This window comes from Xenopus laevis, chromosome 8L (genome assembly GCF_017654675.1).
Source record: "Xenopus laevis strain J_2021 chromosome 8L, Xenopus_laevis_v10.1, whole genome shotgun sequence".
Taxonomy (NCBI): domain Eukaryota; kingdom Metazoa; phylum Chordata; class Amphibia; order Anura; family Pipidae; genus Xenopus; species Xenopus laevis.
The window spans coordinates 89691143-89717370 of record NC_054385.1 but is presented as its reverse complement, the minus strand read 5'-3'; the positions used below and the strand labels follow the sequence as shown (position 1 = coordinate 89717370).

Below are 26228 nucleotides of genomic sequence, written 5' to 3'. Positions count from 1 at the left end.
AGGAGCAAACTGAGCACTGAAAGCACACAAAGACTGGTTAGCAACACTTCCATTAGGCTGTTAAACGTATTAAAAACATTTTGCAGCTTTCTTAAAGCTTAAGTCACAAGCATAACATGAAGCTTGGCAAATAATTAATTGCAAAATAAAAGAACAATGAATCGTGTTTAAACTGCTTAGTCAATTTATTTACAAACAAAATGAATACATTTTAGAGTAACCAGTCCTTTTCTTGCTCAGCCAAGGCCAAATACATTTGGGAAACACATGAAAAACTAGAATGGAAGTGAAAACAAGAGCTCATAGCTATTCAGTGCGTCTCAGAAGCTCATAATTTATTTTCTGAATATTATTAGTGCTGTATAATTTTTGGTCGAATTAACAAGCATCGCCAGTTTACCTTTTGCCAGACCCAAGCAGCACTCAACTTTAGCCATAGCCAAATAGCATTTATAGAAAAATCACATAACAATACTTTTTAATCAGTCCTATTATATGATGCTGATGAACACCGCTTGTGGTACTGCATAGTTTACCATGTGCTAAAAGTGTAGTTAATAGGAACAATATGTAAGCTGTAAACATTGTACTGCACACGTGTGTTTTTAGGGTGAGCATGTCATTAAGGGGGCAATAACATGCTAACAATATTTGTGTAGATCTGTGGGGGTAATGTTATAAAAGGCACTTTGTTTGCACAAGGTCTTGTAACTAAGAGCAACCAATCAGATATTTGTTTTGAAACAGGTGACCAGATAAGCATACCTGCTAAGTGGTTGTAATGGGTAACTAGACCTGGTGCAAATGTTTTGGCTGAGCATAATGGTCTCGCATACTAACATAGGAGATATCTGGAGAGATTTCTGGAGATGTTACCCATAGCAACCAATCAGATCTTTGCTTTTGTTTTCTAACCTATAGTTAGCTGTTCAAATCGAATTGCCGATTGGTTGCCATGGGCAACATCTCCAGAAATCTCTCCAGATATTTATCTCCAATGTCAGTAAACATGCCCCCAACAACCCAACCATACTCACCATGTCCAGAAAACTTTACAAACTTTCAATTGTTCCTGGAATGTACAAATGCTGCCTATATGCAAAACTACTGATCACGGTATTTAACCGTTTTCCAGATAAAAAACCACCACCGTTTTTTGTAGTAGAATGTTTCTGGCCATATGTATATGTATGTATGAATATGAAGTAAAATGCAACATCCAGATCATGGTTTCCCAAATCTATCTTAGCCTTATTGGCTGCACAGGTGGAACTTTCAATGCACACCTCTATATATGGCATTACCTAGGCAACTGCATATTTCTATATGGTATACTGTATAAAATAAAAATCACATTCAACAGACCCTGGAGCAATGTGATCACATTTATAAAGAAAGATTAAAATCCATTACAGATTTGACTTTTATGGAAAAATCACTTTGCTTCAGGGGTCAATGATATGGATATTTTTAATCTTGAAATGTATTTCTCTCATTGCCAATTATGGACAGTAGCAAAAACACGATGCTCCAGCATCTACATAAATAACTGTTTTTAAAAAAATTTCACTTTCAACAATAAATACAATTTGATGGCAATACCCAGTAAAACTTTGCATTTCCTTAGATTCTCTGAAATCCTTCTAATACAGCACATCCAGGTCTTTTATATCTTTATATGAACTTTGTACATATTTTGATCAGGAACATACTCCATCAGTCACATTAAGATACAAAGTGTGCATCTGGCACACCTGCCCATCTAAGCAATGATAATTACCCAGGATTTTTTGGTTCACCCTCTCGTGTGCTTCCTCCTTTCAGCTTTCTAACCAGTTTCTCACTGCTTCGCCTAATAGAAGCTCGAAGTTTACTAAAGGAACCACTGCGCTTTAGAGATCCAGTGCCATCCTGAAAATAAAAAGAGAAGATTAAATGCCATAACATCGCACTACCTTTGTATAAACTAAATAGAGGATGCTTCTAAAAGCTTGTAACACAGAAGGTAAAAACATCAGACAATACAGTGGCCATATATGCTACAATTTATTTTATTTGCACTTCAAACTTAAAGGAATTGTTCAGTATAAAAATAAAAACTGGGTAAATAGATAGACTGTGCAAAATAAAAAATGTTTCTAATATGGTTAGTTAGCCAAAAATGTAATGTATAAAGGCTGGAGTGACTGGATGTCTAACATAATAGCCAGAACACTACTTTCTGCTTTTCAGCTCTCTTGGTTTACACTTGTTTACCAGGCAGTAACCGATCAGTATCTTGAGGGGGGGGCCACATGGGTCATATTTGTTGCTTTTGAATCTGAGCTGCACACTGCCAATTGCAAACTCACTGAACATTGATTTACCATGTGGCCCCCCTTCAAGTCGCTGACTAACTCAGAGTTAGAGAGCTGAAAAGCAGGAAGTAGTGTTCTGGCTATTATGTTACACATCCAGCCACTCCAGCCTTTAAACATTACATTTTTTGGCTAACTAACTATATTAGAAACATTTTTTATTTTGCACAGCCTATCTATTTGCCCAGTTTTTATTTTCACACTGAACTGTTCCTTAAGGCTAAGGCCACACTAGGCGATAGCGCCGCGATTTGATTCGCGGCGACTTTTCGCCGCGACTTTTAAGCCGCAATCGCTGGGGAAACTTTTGCGCTGGCGTCTATGGGGAATCGCGAAAAATCGCCAGCGTAAAAACACACGCGGCGATCTTTTCTCTACTGTCGCTCGAAATTGCCTCGCTAGGCGATTTCGAGCGACAATAGAAAAAAGATCGCCGCGTGTGTTTTTACGCTGGCGATTTTTCGCGATTCCCCATAGACGCCAGCGCAAAAGTTTCCCCAGCGATTGCGGCTTAAAAGTCGCGGCGAAAAGTCGCCGCGAGTCAAATCGCGGCGCTATCGCCTAGTGTGGCCTTAGCCTTAAGCTGTATTTAAACTTTTTTGTGCAAGTAATAAGCAGAAAAAATGGCGCACAAAGTTGGCCAGCTAGCAGGTACCGCTGGGAGTGCTGACTTGGTCACAAATAGGATTTTCTAATTGGCTAGCCAGTCATTTTCCATAGAATTAAGGCAAAAAGTACATGTTGCATTATAAGTAACCTGTACACTCCAGTCTGACAACGTCTGGTTTGAAGGAGAATAATCGTATGGTTATTCCAAGTACAAGGTTTATTTTTACCTCATTCAACCCTCAACATAACATTTGACCAGATGGGCTATATCTGGCAAGTGTATGTTTTGTCAGTACAAGAAGGGCTGACAAATGGAAGTATTGAGAAAAGGGTATGTTAGTAATAGAAAGGTAAGGTATACAGAATAAATTGAAAGGTGAAAGTTACTTGAAGGCAGCTATGACTTATAACAAACATGTTTTTCCTGTCCCCTTGAAAAGTTGAAGGCAATGTAAAAAGATATTAAACATGTATTTTTCACATGTACTTCATAGGCACTTTAGCAGAAAAAACATCATTTACTAAAAAGCAAAAATAAATAAAGCAGAGTCCATTCAGAACTCACCAGTTTTCCAAACAACATCTGGGAAGGTTTTGGGTGCTGAAGGCAGGTAAGACAGGCCAGCCTACACCGAATAGGCATTATGCTGATGATCTGACATGTTTGAAAAACTAATCTGCCAATGCACCATGTAGGCAGATTATAAAAGACTGTTTGACCCATGGGTAAATTGGTTGGATGCTTTACTGGATGGGCCAGTGTATGGCTACCTTAAAGAGCATTTTTTTGCACAAATTTTGGAAGAGATTTGTCAGGTGGGAGAGCCTCGGGTATAGACTAGACAAAAATGTTAGACTTGAATGTAGAGGGGGGGGGGAAACTAAAAGAAATTTGTTAAAAAATACCTACCCCAGCAGTACTGCAAACCCTATTCACTAAACTGTGCAGGCTTCATGTGGTTCCTCATTTTGAGAAAATAATCTATCTGTATAAATCTCATTTATGACAGAAGCATGAGCAAGGAACATTAGGCACTAAGTGCATTTATTCAAATGAAATGCCCTAGGTCTACATATAATAATGTCATGTGATCCATTTCACTAGCCCATAGCTATTTATGATCTAGATAGACAGTCAATTTTATCACCTAGTGAATCACAGCACGATATGCTAAGAATTTGTATTTAATAAAACGGTCATTATTTAGATAAGAAAAGAGCCAAAGACCAGTGGGGAGATGTGTTAGCAAAACTAATTAGTTACAATGTCCTCAACTCTCCTGACAACTGTGAAATGAAGTTAATACTATGTATTAAACAAATTTGAATGACTGGTAGAGGAAGTTTGATGGATTTGTGGGGGGTGGGGGGTTCTTGTAATTTAAAAACATAAGGATATCCTAAGAAGTTCTATATACCGGTAAGAAAATGTCACTCAACAGATAAAAGACACACTTGTAAGTCATGGGTTTCAGAGAGTTTATTAGAAGTTAGAAAGACATATACACAATTGCACACAAAGGTTAGTAGAAGAAGCACAACTGGAAAAAGTTTACACTAAGACTGAAAGAGCTCAGATTCTATGACAAATTCAATTGTGAGGACCCATAAGCCAAACTGCTGATAACCATATAATGGGTCTCCATCAGATCCCACACGCTGCAGCGCATGCCTTTATTTTACAGCTCAGAGTTCTATAGAGTGGTCCTGACCATGCCGTTACGGACCTCAAAGTATTTATTTACCTTCCTTAGAGAGCAAACAGTTGAGCGATGCTTTCCTACACTGTTATGACATAATACATTATAATAACACATTGCCTTATAACCAAGTGACAGTTGCTTACAGCTAGATTCAAGTCTGGCAAAGCTACAGATGTACAGGATTAAGGAAAAAAAAGTCAGAATTGGCTTTACGGCATCAATGGGCAATTTACAAGGAAGTGCATGGCAGCTTGAGCAAAAATCCTAAAATAGACTAGCTAGGGCACAGCAGTCAGTACTGGAGAAAGAGGTTAAAGCTTGAAGATGGTGTACACCCGTCATGCAGGAGACAGAATTAGAATCACACAAGGCATCTATGCCTGTCAGACAGAAATAGAGAAAGAGAGAGAGAGAGAAAAATCTCCATGAAACTGTTGGATAAATAATCAACAGCTCTCAGCTTTTATCTACAGTATTTCTAGGTCCTTCCTTTGTGAGCTGCCGAAGGACAAATTCATAAAACACCATTAACATTGATTTGAATTGCTTTAACTTCTGTCCCAACATTGATCAGAAAAGACATAGTCAAGACTATTTTAAAAGGGGGTCAATCGATTTTACAATCAAGTTGTTTGGAAAAGAAATGGAAAAGAAAAAAAAAAAAAGGAAAGAATTGTATGTGACATGGGCCAGACTAAAAAAAACAGATACAATTACAGACCATGCAAGCCATTTATAACAGCTTTCTGATAGCAGTAAACAAGGATTAGAGTTTTACGCGAGAAAAGCAATAGTTTGGCAATGCAAAAGAAACCCATAAGCAATTTTCATCCACCTCCCTATTAGGACATAAGAGGCATATCCCCCATATGTAATAAATGGCACTAAGTTTGCCCATGAGCAGTAACCTATAGCAACCAATCAGCAGGTAGAATTTACTGGTCACCTGTCCAAAAGCAAGAATGTCATTGGTTGCTATGGGTTACTGCTCCTGGGAAAACACTTATAAATAAAAGGCTTACATTTTCCTTGCAATATACAATGTTGTAAATGTTAATTTGGCAGAATCAAATATTCTGTTGAGTCTTGTAAATGATTTTGTTTCTGCTGTTATAAGTGGCATAGGTTCAACAAATGCAAGCACTATGAAAGGACAGCTACAATGGTGTAACAAACATGGCATGCACTTCCTTTCAATGAGATAAAAACACGCAGTAGCTAGCTAGTAGTTAGTACTCTCACCTTGCTATGAACAGATAAAAGATAAATAACCAGAAATTAAAATGTATGCCAAACCCGTTGCATACTATTATGGCGTCCTGAGCAAGGTAACCCCTTTTTTTGGATGGTCCCTGTACTACTGGCTCAGCAATCCCAGTAATGAGCATCCTGAGAGGTTGTCAGAAAGAATAAAGATGAATAATCATTGGATATACTGTACACAATGTCCATAAAAACGCTATTACTTGTTTAACAGTGATGGTTTTAAGATGGCATGGGTACTATTTTTTATAAGCATCTACAGTACATGTAACAATTTTAGTTGTCTGGTTGTGAAACCAAAAATATTTTACGCAACTGCTTAAAAAAGTTGTCCCAAGTCTTAAGGAACAGTTTGAGGTTTTAGTCCAGTTAGCCAGCTGGAGGGGTAATCAAATGCATCAGGCACGGTTTCCTGGTCGCCCCCTTTGACCCTTTTTTTTAACAGCACCAAAAAAAATAGCAAACTGAGGAATGCGCTGCACATCGGATCTAGAACAACCGTATTCCCTCCCTATGATAATTATGTAACTGAAGCAACACAATATTTCGGAAGTTTGCCTCTTTTTCCCAGGATTCTGACAAAGGGGCACACCCCCAAAATGTTGTGCCTATGCCATGACATAATAAAACATAGGGTAATACATTTCCACTGGATTCCATGTATGAAACCAATTGTATAGACAGATGTGGGATGTTTATCACAGCTCAAAAAAGTAGATAAGTTCTGTTGTATACATATTTTCAAATACAGCATGATAACTCGTGGTTTACGTATCATAGCATAACTTGACTGTGCCAAGGCATTTGATACTATAGAGTGGCCCTTTTTATGGGAAACCCTAAAACTGTTTGGATTTGGATCCAAATTCAGATCTTGGATTAAGCTACTATATGCAGACCCAATTGCCTAGGTCCGGGTCAATAACTCCAATTCCTCACCCTTTAATTTGCACCGGGGAACCCGACAGGGCTGCCCATTATCCCCACTATTGTTTGCTCTTGCAATAGAACCTCTGGCCATATTAATTCGGCACGCCAATAATATACAAGGGCTTCGCTACAAAACATGCGAAGAGCGCATTGCACTGTATACGCAGTTAGCATTCTGCTATTTCTTGCAGACCCAGGCACCTCTCTCCAAAACGCCTTTACAATTATACAAGAATTTTGGACATATTCTGGGTTAAAAATTGATTGGGATAAGTCCTCCATTTTACCAATTGACCACATTCCTCAAGAACTACGATAACCAAATATCAAACTAATGTGGTCTGACCAAATTAAATATTTGGGAATTACCATAACAACCAAAGAGACCAACTTTGTTCTAAACTAAAAAAAACCATTATACTACACTGGCTTCAACCAAAACCCCCATCAATCACTTACTGTCTGAATGGAGTTAACCGCATGTTGCCACTCATAAGGCTTACATACGAATCACATGGCTCTTCAACTAAATTTAATAAGATGTCGGAGAGCTGGCTCGAGGTATACCCTATATCCACAGACCTATAAATGTATGCTGTATGCAATTGTTTCATCTTGTGCACATGAGTAGTATAAAATATGAGCCTATTCCTAACTATGTGAAGACTGTATATGGCCAAATGTAAAGTGTAATTCTGTTACTTTGACAACTGCTAAATAAAATTAAAAAAAAAAAAAAAAGTAGATACGTTCATATTTGACTCCCATCACAGGCAGATTATATTGCCTCCGACCTTAAATTAATGGTTGTAAAATCTGCCACATGTTTGGATTTACTGGCAATGGCTAAAGCAGAATCCAACTCTAAACTTAAAAAAACCCTACACTACATAGACCCCCCCCCTCCCTCCAGTGTTACCCCGTGCAAATGCCCCATACGTTTTACTTACATCTTGGTGCAGATTCAGGCATCGGAGTTCACAGGGGCCATCCATCTTCAGCCACTTTGGTAGTTTTCATAATGAGACTAGAGCTTCAGCAATTTTCGGCGCGTACACAGTTGTCACAAAAAAAAATTGTTCCAACTACGCCCATCTCATTCCGAAGATTTCCGAAGAGTAGAAGATGGTGCCCGTGAACTCCGATGCCTGCATCTGCGCTGAGGGGTAATTAAAACGTTAGGGGCATTTGCCCTGGGTAATACTTAGGCTAGGGGGAGGAGGGTTTATGTAAGGTAGGGGGTAGGGTTTTTTTAAGTTTAGGGTTGAATTCTCTTTTAAGATCATCACACAGGAAAGTAAATATGACAAAACCAAAGTCATTATTGCCATCATCCAATGAGGAGGCATTTCTATGCTAATTGGAGCAGAACATTAGAGTATGAAAGGACCCCTATTCACAGGACACATATATGTAGTATCACCAAATGATTTATGAGGATCTCAGTCAACAAGATCTCAACCTGACTCTTCAGTAGCACCTAATAATTTTGTTACCAACAAAATATGACATAATATGCATTTCCTTGCAGAAGGTGTTACTTCACTGCATTTAGAGATACGGACAGATTCAGTTCTTCTAGCTGCTGCTACTTACACTACAATTTCCACCATACCATTGGTGGCTTCCAGGGAGAACATACAGAACTTTTGTGTCAGTATAATTGAAGGAGCCAAGGCACCACCCAGTTATGGCACGTTATTTCAGCCACTTTTTATTTATTCAGCTACATGGCAAAAGTAATTCAGGGCAGAAGTATCAACATATTTTATTTATTAATGGATAGTAATTACATGATTACTTTGCCTTCCTTAAAAGAAAGTTCTATGCAGGTTCCCCAATCAAACAGTCCTTAAGAGAATACTTTTACTATGATAAAATGTTGGAACAATTTCAGGCCTATTTACTAATTTTTGAGGTCAAGGGGAAAAACCAGAGCGTCAAAAAAAGGAAAATAACCCTATAAAACTATTTTTCTCGAATATTAGCTTTTTAAGAGAAAAAACACAAAAGAATATTCCCACATATAGTTTTTGAGGAAAAAAAGTTGCACGCTTGCAACAATCACATTTTTCCATTCATTTCGAATGAGCCTAAAAATCTTAAAAGGTTTTAATGAACTGGGGAAAAATAAATAAAGCTGTTAGAGACACTTCCCATTGACTTCTATTGAATTTCGACAGCTTTTACTAGCAGTTTATTTCTGGCAACGTTTTGTGGTTTTATTCTCTAATAAATCATGACTATTCAAGGTTCTAAAGAATATTCTCAAGTATATTCACATTAACATCCTGTTGCTGCATTTATTCCTCGAATCGTGAAATAAAAACAAAAAACAACTTCAATTCGACTTCTGGTCAGCCCCCTAAAGAAATTTACTGGACAATAACATGTCTCCACTTTGACATCCTTATTTTTCACACTTGAAAAAGGGCACTGCCCGAAACATGTAGTGCGCAAACACTGCTAATAAATATTTTGCAGTTTAAAACTACTGCTTGGAGCTGTGATTGATTCACCTTTATGCCTTATCGATTACCAAGGGTGTAACACAGACACCTGAATCCACAGCCACAAAGAATACAGCAACTGTGACCTGAATCAGAAGCATCTTGCTTTCTACATCCTTATTTTACTATTGACTTAAAGCAATAACCAATTTTATTCCACCTCCATTTTCCTACTATACCGAGGAAAGGCTGTATCTGGAATACTTGAATCTGAATGTAAAAATATAATAGCAAGCTCATGCAAGACCCATGCAAGATGGCATGCTGTTGTATGATGAGGAGAACCAAAGAGTGATGTTTATATACAGTTACACAAGATATTTATGAATAAGCTGTGAAAGTAAAATGAAAATCATGGCCTGACTGCCATGTGGAAATAAAATTAAAAGAGGTTTGGGGACAACCAAATGTTCAGTGGTACTGTATGTTTGCAATCTAAACATTACAATCATTGAATTAAGCAGTGTAATAAAAAAAAAATAACCCTAATTCAAACATAACATTCTTGGACCCAGAAATACTGTCATTATGGCCTGTTATTTATGCATTTGCATTCCATGGGTAGCAAAAAGGTCTCTGTGACATTACATTGAATCAACTGACCTCTGTGACACCCTTGGGATTATACCATGTTAATAATCAGAGGCACAGTTTTAATATGCACAGAAAACAATTTAAGATATCCGAGCATGCGAAGTGCAGCAGAAATGAAGGGAAGAGTACAGTACACAGTTTAAAAATCAGAAGAATATTAGGATTCCCATGCTTTTGATTATTTTGATAAAAGAAACTGCATGAAGGGACAACAGGTGCTGATTGACTGTCCAAGTAAAATATTAAGCTTCTACAATGCTAAAAGTTAACATATCGTCCACTCTCAGCCAAGTATTTAAAGGGAATCCAACTATGTAAATGACTGTGATCATTATTTCTATTTAAAAAAAAAACGGTGAAACATATTGTAGGTTTATAAATATATCACACTGCATTAAAATTCTATATTTTGCTGTGAACTATTCAATTTGGAGCTTATTTGGGCTGTACCATAATACACATTTGAGATGTGTTGGTGATCAACAAATGAAAGCTGGGTCTAATAATTATTATTATTCTTTAATATTGTGAACAGAACTAGTCATGTCAATCAAAGCCAGTTTTAGCAAAATATAGAACCGTTTAACAATGTAAAAATGTTACTTCAGTTCCCCAGTGGGATAATTAAAGACCAAGGCAAAAGCACTGGCCACCTTGAGAACTACATTTGGTTGCTGCAGTGCAAATCTCTAGTAAACTGAATTTAGGATGGTTGCAATTACAAAGACTTTCACAAAAAAAAGTTGTACAGCACAAAATTCACAATACATTTCCCTTTAAGTACTGGTTAGCTTACATTGACCGTTTATGGATTAGTTAAGCAGAATTTGCAAAACTATAGTACGACAAATTGTTATAAATTTTGCTTGCAAAACACAAAAACATTTGATGATATTAAACTTGCTAGATGCCATGTATGTTGGGGTCAAAGTATGCAATTTTACTGCCGATTTTTTTTCCCCATTTTTATTATAGCTTTAAAAAAAAAAAAAAAAACGTTTTTTTTGGGGGGGGGGTAGCCAATTCCTATAAACTAAGCCCTATGAATGTCCTACAGTGTCAGTATCTTTTAAGTTGTGGCATTTCTGCACAAACTCAGTATTACTGTGCCTTTTTCAGAAATTTTAGGCAACCTTGCACACAACATTTTAAAACTCAAGACAGTTATTAAGATCATGTGTTTATTTAAATTACAATGCCCAGCATCCCACTAGGATGCTTATAAGTGTATTCTACAATGACTGGAGTACTTTAAAGGGGAGCAAATGCCAATATTAAAATGTAATATAAGCTTTATCATACTAAAATATGAAGTTTTCTAAATATAATCAATTAAATATTCTGAACTGTTTCTGAAATATTCATGGTATTCTTCACTATCCCCCTCTCAGCATCTGCTTCTCTTTATGCCCTCTTCATGCAGGAGCTGGGAGATTTTTTTTTTTTTTTTTTTTTTTTTAAATTTGAAATTTTTATTGATTTTTACCAATACAGTGCAGATTGCAGAACGTAATGCAACAAAAGGACATCGGCTGAAGTAGTAACAAAGGAGGTATCTAGACAGCAGATCGATAAATGCAGTTTCCACATATGAACCAATACCTCAAAAAAGCTAAAGTGACTGTATTGTCAATTATAAAAGGGGGGATAGGGGGTTGAGAGGGGAAAGATAAAGAAAAAGAAAAAAAAAGGGGGAAAGGAAAATAAAGAATAGAGGAAAGGTGTCAGAAATAGCAGTGCGTTCAACCACAGAAGTACATCTAAACGAAGGTAACGTGTCCTACACCGTCTAGGTGCAGTGGCTCACCTCGCCACATTTGTCCTCAGCTAAAGCACGTCCAAGTAACGGGTCCACGGATGCCACTCCAGCTCCTCCTCATAACTTCTATCCAAAAGCCTGGCTCGAATGGACTCCATCGCTCTGATCCAATTAACTTTTGTTACAAGGGTCTGTACCCCCGGTATTAGCGGCTTTTTCCAATTAGCTGCCAGTAAAGATCTTGCTGCTGTAAGAATGTGTGTGGCCAGTTTGTGCGAGCTTTTCGAGTGTATTCCTGGGATTTTCATGCCTAAAAGAAAGGTGTGTGGGGAGGCTGGTATAGTGACCTGGAGGACCTCTGAAAGCAGAGTGGCCACCTTCCCCCAAAATTCTCGGGCAACTGTGCATGTCCACCAGGTGTGTAAAAATGATCCCTGTTCTCCGCAACCCCTGAAACAGTTAGCATGGTCTGGATTGCCGCTGAGTTTACTGATGCGTAACGGGGTATAGTACCATCTAAATATAATCTTATATGCTCTCTCGGCAGAGACTGCACAAATGGACGTCTTTCTGGCCGTGTCCCATATGCATGACCATGTTTTGTCCGAAACCGGAAAACCAAGGTCCTCCTCCCATTTCGTCATGTAGGGTTGGCGATATGTAGTGGTGTCTGACGCAATGGAGCTGTAGAGACTGGTGATGAGATGAGTCGGGTATGATCGGTTGTGACAAATGGTTTCAAAGTACGTTAGTGTAGTGTTCGTGGCGGACTTAAGGGCCGTGTCCATGTAATGTCTGATTTGTAGATATCTGAAAAATTGTGAGTGTGGTATGTCATGTTTTTCTCTACATTGTTGAAACGAGAGCATTGTCTGGTCCGTCAGAAAGGCAGTAAGGGTAGTCAGATTTGCCGCTATCCATGGAGTAAAATCAAGTGGAGAGCAACCCGGTGTGAAATCAGTATTGTGAAAAATAGTCCTAAATCTGGAATTAGAAGTACTCAGACCCAACTTTATAGACACTGCATCCCAAAGATCCAAAGCCTGTTGTGACGTGGGTAAAACATTCAGGGAGGCATTTCTGGAAGCTTTAGGTATCCAGAAAAGGTGAGCTAGCTGGAGGGGATAGATAAAGTGATTTTCAATTTCCTTCCAGGGTTCGCTGGTTGGGGCATGCACATGTATCATAGCCTCCAATCTGCTAGCTATATAGTATCGGTGTACGTTAGGGACCCCCAAACCCCCCATAGATTTCGGCTTAGTCATGATCTCCGCCTTGATTCTTGGTTTCTTACCACACCAAATAAAATCGGATATTGACCTTTGGAGGATACGAGCGGACTGTTCTGGGAAGTGTAACGGTAGTGTTCTAAACAGATACAACAATCGTGGTAGTAATGTCATTTTAACCGCAGCAATCCTGCCAAACCAAGAGAGGTGGTATGTGTGCCAAGTGAGTAAGTCCTTCTTAAGTTTATCCAACAGCTTGGGGTAGTTGGCCTTATATAATGTGTCATAAGATGAGGTCAGTTGTATCCCCAGGTACGTAATGGAGTTAGGCTCCCATTTGTAATCAAAATTGAGTTGTAGCAACTTCAGTTCCGAGGCTGACATCTTCAGCGGGAGTGCGTGTGATTTTGTGGGGTTGATTTTGTAACCGGAGAGAGATTGGAACCGATCTAGAGTGTGGATCAAGTTTGGCAAAGAGGTTTGGGGGGACGTCAGCGTAAGAAGGATATCGTCAGCGAATAAATTAATCTTATGCATTTGTCCGCCTACCTGAAAGCCTTTTATATTGGGGTTATTGCGGATGGCGTGGGCCAAGGGTTCTAGAGATAGAGCGAACACCAAAGGTGATAGAGGGCATCCCTGCCGTGTCCCTCCCCTAATCTCTATATAGTCCGACTGGAGGCCCATGTTCACCACTCGAGCTGATGGAGCTGCATAGAGTTGTTGAAATCCAGTAAGGAAAGGTTTTGGTATTTGTATTTTCTCCAAAACCGCGAACATGTACCTCCAGTCCAACCTGTCAAACGCCTTTTGTGCATCAAGGGACAGGAGGAGGGAAGAAGTTTTCTCATTTGGGGCCAGACTTATTAAATTTATAGCCTTACGGATATTGTCAGCTGCTTGACGGCCCGGTACAAAACCTACTTGGTCCGGATGAATGAGCTGTGGGAGCGTTGTGGAGAGTCTATTTGCCAATATCTTGGCGAAGATCTTGACGTCGGTATTGATAAGGGAGATGGGTCTATAGCTATAGCTGGGAGATTTTTAATGACAGTTAAATCCAACATATCTTTTAGGGGGGCTACTTTTGCCTAGAAGATGTATTAGAGCTCACTCTTTTATAATCACCAAACATTAGGTCTCTCTACATGCAGAATTTGTGTCAAAGTCAGTTATTTTGTTAGATTTTGTTTGAACTGGAATCGGTTATTTGACTTAGCTCTAACACATTTGCTAGGAAAAGGACCCCCCCCCCTACAAGATATATTGTAACTGTCAATGAAAATCTGACACCCGACTCCTGCAGAAAACAGAATGAAAAGAAACATGCCAAGAGGGGGGATAGTGATGATAAGCTTGATTAATTCAGAAGCGATAACGAATTCTTAATTGATTGTGTTTAGAAAGTTTCTCATTTCGGTATGATGAAGCTTATATTAAATTTTAATTTTCGCAATAGTTGCCCTTTAAAAACGATGATTCTTGCCTTGACAATAATCTGTGCAGAAATGTACCCCAACTCCAGGAAACAATAAGACACTAGATAAAATGTAAGGTCTAATGGTAGAGAGGCACAAGTTGCCAACAAGGACTCTGAGAAACATCGTGCAATTAAGAAACAAACAGTCCAATCAATCAGCACCGTTAAAGACCAAGAGTAAAGATCAGATACTGATTATTCAACATAAGAAGTTCAGAGGAATTGTTGGAATATACTGATTAAACCCAGCATGCAGAGCATGTTAATAATGCATCTTTTGTTTTTTTACAAAATGAAAATCAGTTACCCAGTCTGTGTACTGCACTTACCCCATTCCATTCTACGCTCATACTCACTTCCTCCCCTCCGTCAGGACCACTCTCGTACTTTACCACATCAAGGCTTTCTCGGCTTCTCCTTTTCTCAATGCTCTCTGGGTCATTTAATACTTCTGCCACCCTCTGTTTGTGGGCATTGTCTAGTGCCTGCAAGATAGGACTCCTTAGTTATATATAAAACAGAGAAATGAATACAGGATATAAGATTCTTAGAGTACATGTTGGAAAAAACCGTTGTAAACAATTTTATGAATTTAATAGCAAAAGACTGCAAACCTATGCTTACTGATGTAAATTGAACGAAACCTGAAGTTAAACTATTACTAAAATGTATCTTAATACACTGCATAAAACCTGCTTTTTTATATCAATTAATGCTTGCCAAACCTAACATAAAAACAATGAAGTCTGCTTCACTGGAAGAATTCCCAGTGATTCCGCTTAAATTGAAGGTAGGAAGTTGCAATTCCCGGTTTAGACTTCACTTGAACTTTTAGTTTGAAGTTATGGCTGTAAACAACTTCAGTGAAATATAATATTTCTAAACAACAAATAAAACAAGATATATAACAAAGAGCAGAGATCAAACTTACCTGCTTACGGGACCTCATTGCTGCTTCTTCTAAGGTGTCTGCAGCTTCAAACTTGCCTTGACGTTTATAAAGTGCTCCAAGGTTTTTCAGGGTTGTGGTCACTGTTGGGCTGGAAACATATGCTGTTTGAGTAAGTATTCAATACCGACACTTAGTGGGTCACCTTTTATAGCTTCAAGTGCAGTAAGTTTGCACCAGCTTTGCAAATCTGGAGTGATTTGGGCCCATTCTTCCAAACAAATTTGCTCCAGGTTTTTCAACTTAGTCATCTTTTGGTTATGCTTGGAATTATTATTAAGAGTATCCTTTTACTCAAACATTTCCAAAACTATTGCCCTGTTATTCTTTCTTTCAGCAATATACCCTGCTGCTCTCCCGTACTTCACTGTAAGTGCCACAACAAAAAGGAGTTACTCGAGCAGTAGTTGTTAGACTCTTTCAGTTCAAATCCTTCCTTGCGTGTCATACTTTTGGTCATGTCATACATTTATAAAATGTATGCATTGATGCATATGCTAATGAATACACAGTATGCTAATACATTCCAGCAGAAGTGCACATATAAAGCAGGACGTACTCCAGGTTGGACGTAGGTTGGAAATGGGCAATGTTAGGGTTGGCCCAGGTCAGAAAGTTTCTGCATCACTAGTATTTGCAACTTTGCAAGGCACTGTATAAACTACAAAGCAGATAGGGCTGCAACATCTTATTTACATATGGACAATTTAATTGATTTTCTAAGCTGGTGTTTATGTCCATGTTATTCCAAAGTGGTGCAGCTTTCCTTCTTGGCTGACTGCCATTTCACCAGTCAAAATCTCTAATTTTCCACAATTACTTTGCAGCTCATGTAGTTGAAACAAAAAATTACACAACTGTAATTAAAATAACTGTGAATGTGATCATGTCATCCCAGTAACCAGACACATACTAGGTAACAGTACATAAAGGTGACAAGGCAAAGAAACATTCCTATCCAAAAAAAATGGAAAAAATTTTTGCCACTTTTATCAGCACATTCAATAAATATGTGCTTACCTATCTACTTTGCATGCTTTGTACCAGCCTCCATACTCTCCAAACGTGCCATCCTTTTGCTTTCCCTAAACAGAAGAACAAATATCAGCAATTGCATTTTCTTAAATGTACACACCATATTGCATTAAATTCAAAATATGCTTATATGTTGCAGAGTTTTATATATATATATATATATATATATATATATATATATATATATATATATATATATATATATATATATATATATATATATATATATATATGTAGAAAGAAGATCAGCACTCTCTGTAGTTTAGGTGAAAATTGTGTTGATTTATTAATCAAAAATCACATCTTATCCGAAACGTCGGATAAGATGTGATTTTTGATTAATAAATCAACACAATTTTCACCTAAACTACAGAGAGTGCTGATCTTCTTTCTACATATGCATTATACTTGGACCGTGCACCTCTGGCTTCGTTTTTTGGTTTGAGTGCAGGCACTGTGGGAATATATATATATATATATATATATATATATATATATATATATATATATATATATATATATATATATATATATATATATATATATATATATATATATATATATATATATATATATATATTTTAGATATATAAATGAAAAACTCTGCAACATATAAGCATATTTTGTATTTAAAACCATGAACTGTTTAAATACAATTGATTGTAAAAGTTTAAGATGTTTATTCTTTATATCCAAAACACTGAAGCTTAAATATTGCATGACACAAGCTATCAAGCACAGGTGTGGTAGAATACTGTTGTAGATTTTCAAAAGAATTAGAACAAGCATGTTAAAAAAAATTATGCTGATTCTTGGTGACAAAAATTAGAAAATTCTAAAACCAGGGATTCATATTGCAAACTGGAAGATGCACTTGCAACTAGTTTTTATTGATTAGTGATTTATGGTGATTTACGATGTAGCCAAAACATTGATGTTGGAAATACAATTAATTTTTAGTTAAATATGATCAACATCTTACACAATACAGTGATTGTTCAATCAAAACAGTCCCTGCCCAAACAGAGCTCACAATCTAATTTCTTTATTAAAGTCAACCCCACCCACCCACACATACATTACTTTCTACTACACATATATATATGTTTTGGGCATGGAAACACAGAAAATACAAAAATCCGGACATTAAACAGCTATCCTCTGCTTTGGTCGATTTTGAAATTTTTTTTAAATAATCTGCAGACAATATATTCTAACCACTAAACATGCACAGATGGGTCTGATATTGAATTATAAACCTAAGAATTTTTCTTACCGTTAATTTTATTTCCGTAATCAACCATGTTTTTGTGCACCACATGACATGTCACTCCCACTCTGGATGCAGAATAAAACATTACAAATCCCTCCTCTTCCTCTCCACATCAGGTGTCCGTCTAGTCAGGTAGAGCTCTACATAACGATAGGACACCACCCAACGTCCCAGAAGATAGGTCACACACATAACAGAAAGGAATACGAGGACGAATGTAAAGAAAACTTGTTTTTCTCTCGCTTCCCACATGTCAGTGTGCACCATGGGATATCCCCAAAGCAGTCGCCTCTTAAAAGGGAAATCACAGCACAAAGAATCTGGTGGAGAACTAAGGCAATTAGCTTTTTGCCTTTGCTTCTATGAAAGTTGCTTAGCCCTACCAAAGTAACAACAGCAGACCAGATCCATTGCAGCTAGCTCCTTTTTACTATTGCCAAGAAAAAACAAATTGTTATTGTTTGGAGATGGGTTACTCTGATCAAACAACACTATGGGGCCCATTAACTAACAATCAAATTAAATTTTTTTCCACAAATGTATGAAAAAAAATTTGCTTGTCATTAAAAAAAAATAAAAATAAAAACTTAAAAATTTGACATTTATTAAGTGTAAAGAACACGAAAACCTCCAATACAAAACTTTGGCAGGTAAAAGTTGTTGGGGTCCTATTGAAGTCAATGGGTTATTTTTTTTAGAGGTTTTCAAGGTATTTGTATTTTTTAGTGCATTGTTCAGCGTTATTTGCCATTAGTACTTTTTTCATTTGGATTTTTTACTAAATGTCATGACATTCGTAGTTTTTAGAGTTTGTGAGTTTAGTTGTGGTTCCAAAAACCACTTAAATCCAACCTTTGATAAATAAGCCCCCTAAATGTCTTTAAACAGATTAAAGGCCCGGGGCTGACATTGGAACACCAGTTTCAGCAGTTCCTTAGGACACCCTTTATCTGGCGAAACATTTTGTTTTTTCTGAGAGACACAAAAGCAACTAAGAAAGTTATAATGAAAGATGTTAACCAGAGTTAAAACAGCCAAGCAAATTTCTGAATGCTGAAACTTAACAATAATTATTTCCCATACAAATTTGAAAATGAGACCTGCAATATAAGAGAGTAAGTAAGGATACATCTTTGTCCAGCCTCAAATTAATTAGAGAAACATGGTAAAGACTCCTTTTCAAAAATGATTTCTAGACATTGCAATATGGTATGTCCTCAAATATACAGGTCTTTGTAGCCTTCAACAAGGTCACAATTAATCAGAATCTATAAGTCAAACTGGTGATCCTCCCTTCTTTCAATAGCTAGACATTAATATATAGGAGACTTAGTATCCTTAGGAAGTAGGAGAGTAGCTGCACAGGCCAGAGAAATAAGTCTCCTTTTGAGATGTAGAGTGGGAGGAACAAGGTTTGCTTTGAAATGCTCAAATAAAAAGTTTGCTGCACATCAGATAAAATCTAAATTTAAAATCCCTTTATTTCTAAGACTTCCTTCTCTAATGGAGAAAAGTATTTAAAGAGTGACAGTCATCTAGAAGATCTGCACCACAGTGCAGGAGTTGTTTAAGAGGTGTGGGAGGCTTGGCAATAATGTACATTGGACGACTTCTCTAATGGCCCACAGAATCTGCTCAAACCACATAATATATCAGCAACTGAAATGTTCTGCCACTGGATGAATGGCTAAAGATAAGTGAGGATGGAAGATTAAAACAATGCAAAAATGTCCTTTTTTCTTTGTCCTTGAAATTCGAAGGTAACAATATTGCTCCTTTGTGTGTCATTAAAAAATTGATATTGCTAAATAGACTTGTAGGACACATCCATACAACTTAAAAATCACATTACTGTACAACCAGATAAAGTTTTGATTATCAACCATAGATACATTAACATTACCAACATCAATAGCAACAGAATCTATAGAACCAGAGGAAACCAAAAACCCCTACCCACAGAGTCTCTTGCTTTTCATCAGAAAAAAAAGACTAGTCATTTAATAAGGTACTTCATCTTTCACTCTTGCTTCACCCCGCAATCCCAGATTGTTACTGAAATGTCTCGACATTCTCTTTGATCTCCCGCACTGAATAGGACCAGAACAAGACACAGTTTAAGTTAAGTTTCTAAAACCTAGGTCTACTAGAGTCCAGTTCCTAGTGTGCAGCAGGAGCCAATTGGAAACAAGTATCTCGTAGCCATCTGTGAAGTTTTTGATCCAATGGGCAGCCGACGACTGCCTACGTTTTTTGAGCAACTCAGGTAGGGCTCGCTGAGTGGAAGACACCGGATTGTTTATCTTTACAACTGTAAGAAAAAATCATGCCTTGTTTTGAGGGATTCTAGAAGAATCCCTTAATGTAATGGAATGACTATACATCCCCTTTAATAAATGCCTCCCAATATGTATTTGGGCTTTCACGGAGGTTAAACCAGTGGAGGAAGTACTTACAAGAAGAACATACAAATAATATTAATATATGCACTAAATGTAGTATTATTTCCGCTGGTTACAGGACAAAACAACTGATTTGCAGAGAAACAGGAGAGCTCTACTCTGATTGGAGTGATGTTGACATAACAACGGTGCACACTGACATGGAAGAGTAGAAAGATACAAGCTCATAACATAAAATAGACAAGAAGACCAGGATAGAGAGTGTATGTACATATCAAATAATATTTAGGCACATCGCTCAATATTCTTTCCACAGTGGAACATGGGATCCATTCATTCTTTGTTTTAATACAGTGTACACTATACATTAATGTTCTCTACAAATCATAGCGGTCTTTAAATCTCAGAGCAACTTTCAGGTATCAGGTCAGGCTTATAGTTCTTCCTGTGAGGAGGTTTATGTTGTGTTAAGACATATAAACTTCCAAAGAAAGCAAAACCTAGCTAGGCTACAAATTGCATGCATAAGCAATGGGAAAATCGATAAATAAAATGCTGGAAAGAAGAATAAGGCTTGATCAAGCCAAAAGCATGTAAATGCCAAAAGCAGGAAAGCAACCTCAACACCAGTCATGTTTCCATAACAGAGAAACCCCCTCTAACTGCATAAGTATCATGCATCTTCACCAGAGGCAGCTTTTAGCATCTTACCATACTGGAGTTTTCTTGTACAATGCTTCAAACGATTCACAACAGAAGAACACTAGAGACAGCCCTAGCTGTCTTTAGTGTTCTTCAAAAAAGGGCACTGGGCCACAAAGCTATAGGCAGCTGTGGCTGGTTTCACTCCAATTGTTATTAGGGAGTGATTTAAGAAAGGCAAAAGGGCTCCAATTATGAGAAGCAGTTTTCCATCCCAAAAAAACTGAATTTGGCAAAAATGAATGAGTATGGTTAAAAGGTTTGTTCATCTTCAAACAACTAGTTGTTTTCAGATAGATCACCAGAAATAATGACTTTTTCCAATTACTTTCTATTTTAGATGTGTCACCATTTTTATAATATTGAAGTGTAAAGTGTCTTTTTTCACCTTCTGAAGCAGCTCTGGGGGGGGGGGTTCAGAAGGTGAATATTGATAAAATTGATACATTTCTTATATTTGTCCCTGCTGAGCAGAATCTCTTGAGTTTCATTACAGGCAGCTGTTAGAATTGATACAATAGTTGCTAATACTCCAGAGAGATGCTGCTGAGAAATGTATCAGCTAAATGTTGCAAAATTGTAACAGTTCAGAAACTGCACCTGAATTACTGAACTGCCAGACTCAAACACCAGAGACATTGAACTTTAGACTTAGATTTTGGAAAAACTGTAAAAAATAAAAAATAACTAAAAAAAGTATTTATTTCTGGTGAACAATCTGAAAACAACTGAACTGAAAAGTGTTTGGAAGGTGAATATCCCCTTTAAGGCTCAGTAGGGCCTTGTTCTGTTCTCCAAAGATAATACCTTAAACAAAGATAGGCAGTTGTTCGAAGCCCGAGAGCAGTTATATGTTAATGGTCTTCCACTTAATCATTTCCCCCAAAGATTTTGGATATAGTAAGGACCACAGATCAGATTTTCTTTTCACAAACTTACATTTATTGTTTAGGTGATAAGAATCTGAGAACATTAATTGAATAATTAAACACATAATTCAAAAGCTTTTTAAAAGCTAAAATGTCAACCAGGTTATCAATAATTAACACCCCTGCAGAGAAGTTCCAAATAAAATAAAAAAAACCTTAACGTAAACAATTACATTTACATCCAGCTACAGTATGTTGGCACGATTCCACATTAGAAATTGGTGCAAGGTAAAAATCCCAACAGTTTAGATATTAAAAAAAAAAACAAAAATAGCTTTATTGTACGTCATTGTGTTGGCAATATGAAATCCCTGTCCAGGAAAGATGAAATCAAGAGCCATTTTATTTCTTACGATATCTTACTTTGAATTTTTCTCGTTCTTCAGCATGCATCCAGATTGGCTTGTTTTCATCTACAGAATTAAGCAAAGGCACAGATATTAGGGGGGGGGGGAACTTTTTAGTTCTTAGGACAACTTCTGATTACGGTTACTTTCCTATATTTACAATGTAAGACTGCTACAAAAATCCTAATAAGCGTCTTCATAAATTCTATTTGGCACAGTTAAACACAATTATAAGCAATTCCCAACTCTTCAGTAATGTGATAATATGTTGCAAATGATTATCATTTAGTTTAAGATATTAACACATAAATTTCAAAGTTGCTGGAAACTTGATGAATCAGTCTTACACAAGAGTTTGGTTTTGCAAACGCCAGGAGAACAATAAATGCCTGAATGCGTAAAGAAGACTGTAAAGTTTGGGAGAGAAGAATTAATGGTCTCTGACTTTTTTTTCATATTTTGGGATAGGACTTCTTATTCCAGTGAAATGCTACATAATACAATGATATTTCTACAATGTGGCAGCAATTTGGGAGAAAGCCTTAATGTTTAATGGCAATGCCCATGCCTAAATAACTGGAAATCATCATCATATACCTACAAAAATGTATCAAACAAAACATGTATAGTAAAAAGAGGATCAGAGGGCCTACAAGAGCTAACAAATAGAATGGCAAAACTTCAATGAACTGGAGCCCTGTCCTCAACCCTAATTAATACCTGTGGGCATGTACCAACTGTGAGCCAAACACCCAACATCATTGTCCAACCTCACTAATTCTCCATTTGTCTAAAAAATAAATGCAGCAAAGCAATAAACAACTAAAATTCTATGTGTTTTCAACTCTTACCATCAACTGAGCCAAACTCCCTTTCATGTGCCCGGGTCAGAATTTCCTTGTACAGGGTCTCAGCTTGCTTAAACTTGCCTTGTTTTAGATAGCAAGAAGCCTGGAAGTATACAATTTATTTATTGACAGCTGTATTTTTACAACATACCAATGACTGCCGTCACTAGCAAAAAAAACAAAATAGCGACTGCCGTCACTAGCAAAAAAAACAAAAACAACACAAACACACACATATTATTTACCAAGTTGTTCTTTGTTTTAGCCACATTTGGATCATCGGGTCCTAGTTTGGTTTGATAAATCTCCAATGCTCTCTGATAGTAATATTCCACCTCTTCATACTTGCCCTGGTTTTGGCACAACAAGGCCAAATTGTTTAACTGCTTGGCTACATCTGGGTGGTCTTTCCCGAGCACCTGGTCATACAAAACAAATCCAAAATCATTAATTTTTATATATTTCCCCAATAACAAATAAGAACCATAACAAAGAAAAATCTAATACTGATGGCCAAGCTTTTCAACGGACATATGGGTGTCTCCACAATGTTAGGAAATGGACAGCATAAATTGGGAATGTCATACATAGGACCCGCATGCTATGAAAAAATACAGCTTCCAGAATTCTCAGCAAGCCAGCATATGCGGATATTGCATGTACAATGCAGCAATTTGTCATAACTTCGATTTTCTTAGGTTTATTTTGTTCAAAATGACATTTGTATTTTGTGAAAACATATAGTAGCCAAACTACATTCAGCTGCTTATTAAACGCCATACCTTTTCCCGGATCTCAAGAGCCCTTTTACACAACGGTTCTGCCTCCCTGTATTTTCCTCGTTTCCCATAAAGAACTGCAAGGTTGTTAAGAGTGGCTGCAACCTTAAGCAAGGAATTAAAAAATATATATTATTTAACAATACAACAAAAAAACCTACAAACTAAATATTGAATATCAAACCATGCTTGATATGGCATGCTAGACTGTAATATAATGTAGAGCAGTGATCCCCAACCAGTAGCTCGTGAGCAACATGTTGCTCTTCAACCCCTTGGATGTTGCTCTCATTGTCCTCAAAGCAGGTGTTTATTTTTGAATTCCAGGCTTGGAAGCAAGTTTTAATTGCATAAAAACTAAGTATAGTGCCAAGTAGAGTCTCTTGTAGGCTGCCAGTCCACATAGGGGCTACCAAATAGCCAATCATTGCCCTTATTTGGAACCCCAAGGGATTTTTTCATGCTTGTGTTGCTCCCCAACTCTATTTACATTTGAATGTGGCTCACGGGTAAAAAAGGTTGGGGACCCCTGATGTAGAGTATTACAAGACCATTGTTATAAAACCAGAATTAGGACATTTAGTCTCTGCATAACTACCATGTTTTTACTGTGACATTGAAAAAGGGTGTAGCTTCCTTAGTTCTTTGTTTCTGTATGAATGATTGCTCACTCCTATTATAAGAATTTTATACAAGAACAGTCTTGTTGAACTCTGGAATCATAATACAAGAGGAAAAAAAACATTTCAGGGAAGGACAACATATTATATTGTTTTTGTTAATAAAACTTATACTTTCAGGGCTAAAATCAGCTCATCTATAGATTTAGCTATGGTATGTGCCAATGTCAAGCTTCTCAAGCAATTTACAATGCCCAACACAAAAGCATAACATACCTTTCATTTTCTTTCTAGGAATGTATTAATTATTAGAATTAAAATGTAGGGTACTAAAACATGATTTTTAGCAGTTACGTTAAAGGGATCCTGTCATCAGAAAACATGTTTTTCTCAAAACGCATTAGTTAATAGTGCTACTCCAGCAGACTTCTGCACTGAAATCCATTTCTCAAAAGAGAAAACCGATTTTTTTTTATATTCAATTTTGAATGACTTGGGGCAGCTGGGAAATTGACAAAATGTCTAGCCCCATGTCAGATTTCAAAATTGAATATAAAAAAAATCTGTTTGCTCTTTTGAGAAATGGATTTCATGGCAGAATTCTGCTGGAGCAGCACTATTAACTGAACTGAATTGATTTTCCCATGACAGTATCCCTTTAAAGAAGCAGCCTGCAATTCACCTTTTTACTAATGTGTATGCTTCCGTTAAAAGATATATATTTTTTCTATATAATTCCTTGTTTGAATTTAAGATTACTGACCAACTTTATTTAGTTGGTTATAGTTAGTTATGAGAGATACCTATTACAGATATTTTTTCCAGATTAGTAAGGAATTTAGCAACAACAAAAAACAGATCAGTTTGTAATTGCCCCATTTATGTTGCATCTTGCCTCTAATTTAAATATATTTTAAAACACATATACATATATACATATATATATATATATATATATATATATATATATACATATATACATATATATACATATATACACATATATATACATATATACACATATATATATATATATATATATATATATATATATATATATATATATATATATATATATATATATGACAGCAATTAGTACTATTCGACCATGCCCCCTTAAAAAGTAAAAGCCAAACTGCAGCTTCCAAAATAAAATTCCAACACAAGCCAAAGGCTGTCAAGGATCCAGAAAGCTTTGGTTCAGCAACATTGAACATGTGAAGAATACTTTGTTCTTCACAACACCATGAATCAATTATCATTGTCTTCTCTTTAAAAAGGAATAAAAATAAAATTACATGAGCAGATGAAATGATTGAGGCAGTAGTAAGATAAGCATGCCTAGAGGGAAAGTGCATGTACAACTTATCACAATTGTAAAGACTACTAGATATATAAACACAATATTTTTCTCTTTTTATATTGTGTCTGCAAGTTTATAATGGTATCTTGGTAGGACTTCTGCTTTTAAGGCAAATCTTCTTTTACGGTATTCAGTAGTGTTGATCGGTGACTAGAGTGAACATATAATTCTACCTGCTGCCTTTACTTTTCCTTTCAAATATTGAAAGGAAAAGGAACTCCAGCAGATTCACTGCAAAACATTTATTCCAGGTAGAGGCAACACAATTTTTTTCCGGGTCAGAACCCTTTATCAAGAAAGAAAATACAAATAAAATATATAAAGTTACCGCTGGGTGGTCTTTGCCCAAAGTCTTTTCACGGATAGCCAAGGCATCATTTAATAGGTTTGCAGCATCTTTGTATTTATTCTGATCCCTGCAATAGAGTTAAGAACCACACATAATTTATGAGCTCTGGTAAATTCTTAAAATGAAATGGACACATGCAAAAAATTAAAAAAAATCATTTTTGGAAGGTGGAAAATGGAAGGTGGAATTGAATGGGCT

General features: G+C 36.8%; 1 protein-coding gene across 6 annotated transcripts in view; it reads right to left on the bottom strand.

Annotated features, from left to right (window-relative positions):
• klc1.L (kinesin light chain 1 L homeolog) overlaps nt 1-26228 on the bottom strand; it is a 54120-nt gene that overhangs the window by 6032 nt on the left and 21860 nt on the right. For 4 of the 6 annotated variants that reach the window (XM_018230593.2, XM_018230594.2, XM_018230597.2 and 1 more), the window contains exons 6-14: nt 26010-26097; nt 23702-23803; nt 23165-23338; nt 22923-23022; nt 22088-22137; nt 16404-16468; nt 15366-15474; nt 14764-14919; nt 1781-1911 (exon numbers count right to left, since the gene is read on the bottom strand). In XM_018230593.2, coding sequence (XP_018086082.1) covers nt 1781-1911; nt 14764-14919; nt 15366-15474; nt 16404-16468; nt 22088-22137; nt 22923-23022; nt 23165-23338; nt 23702-23803; nt 26010-26097 — 975 coding nt within the window. Of the gene's footprint in view, nt 1-1780; nt 1912-4431; nt 5050-14763; nt 14920-15365; nt 15475-16403; nt 16469-22087; nt 22138-22922; nt 23023-23164; nt 23339-23701; nt 23804-26009; nt 26098-26228 lie in introns of those variants that run through there. The other 2 variants (XM_018230596.2, XM_018230600.2) reach the window with 2 other exon arrangements.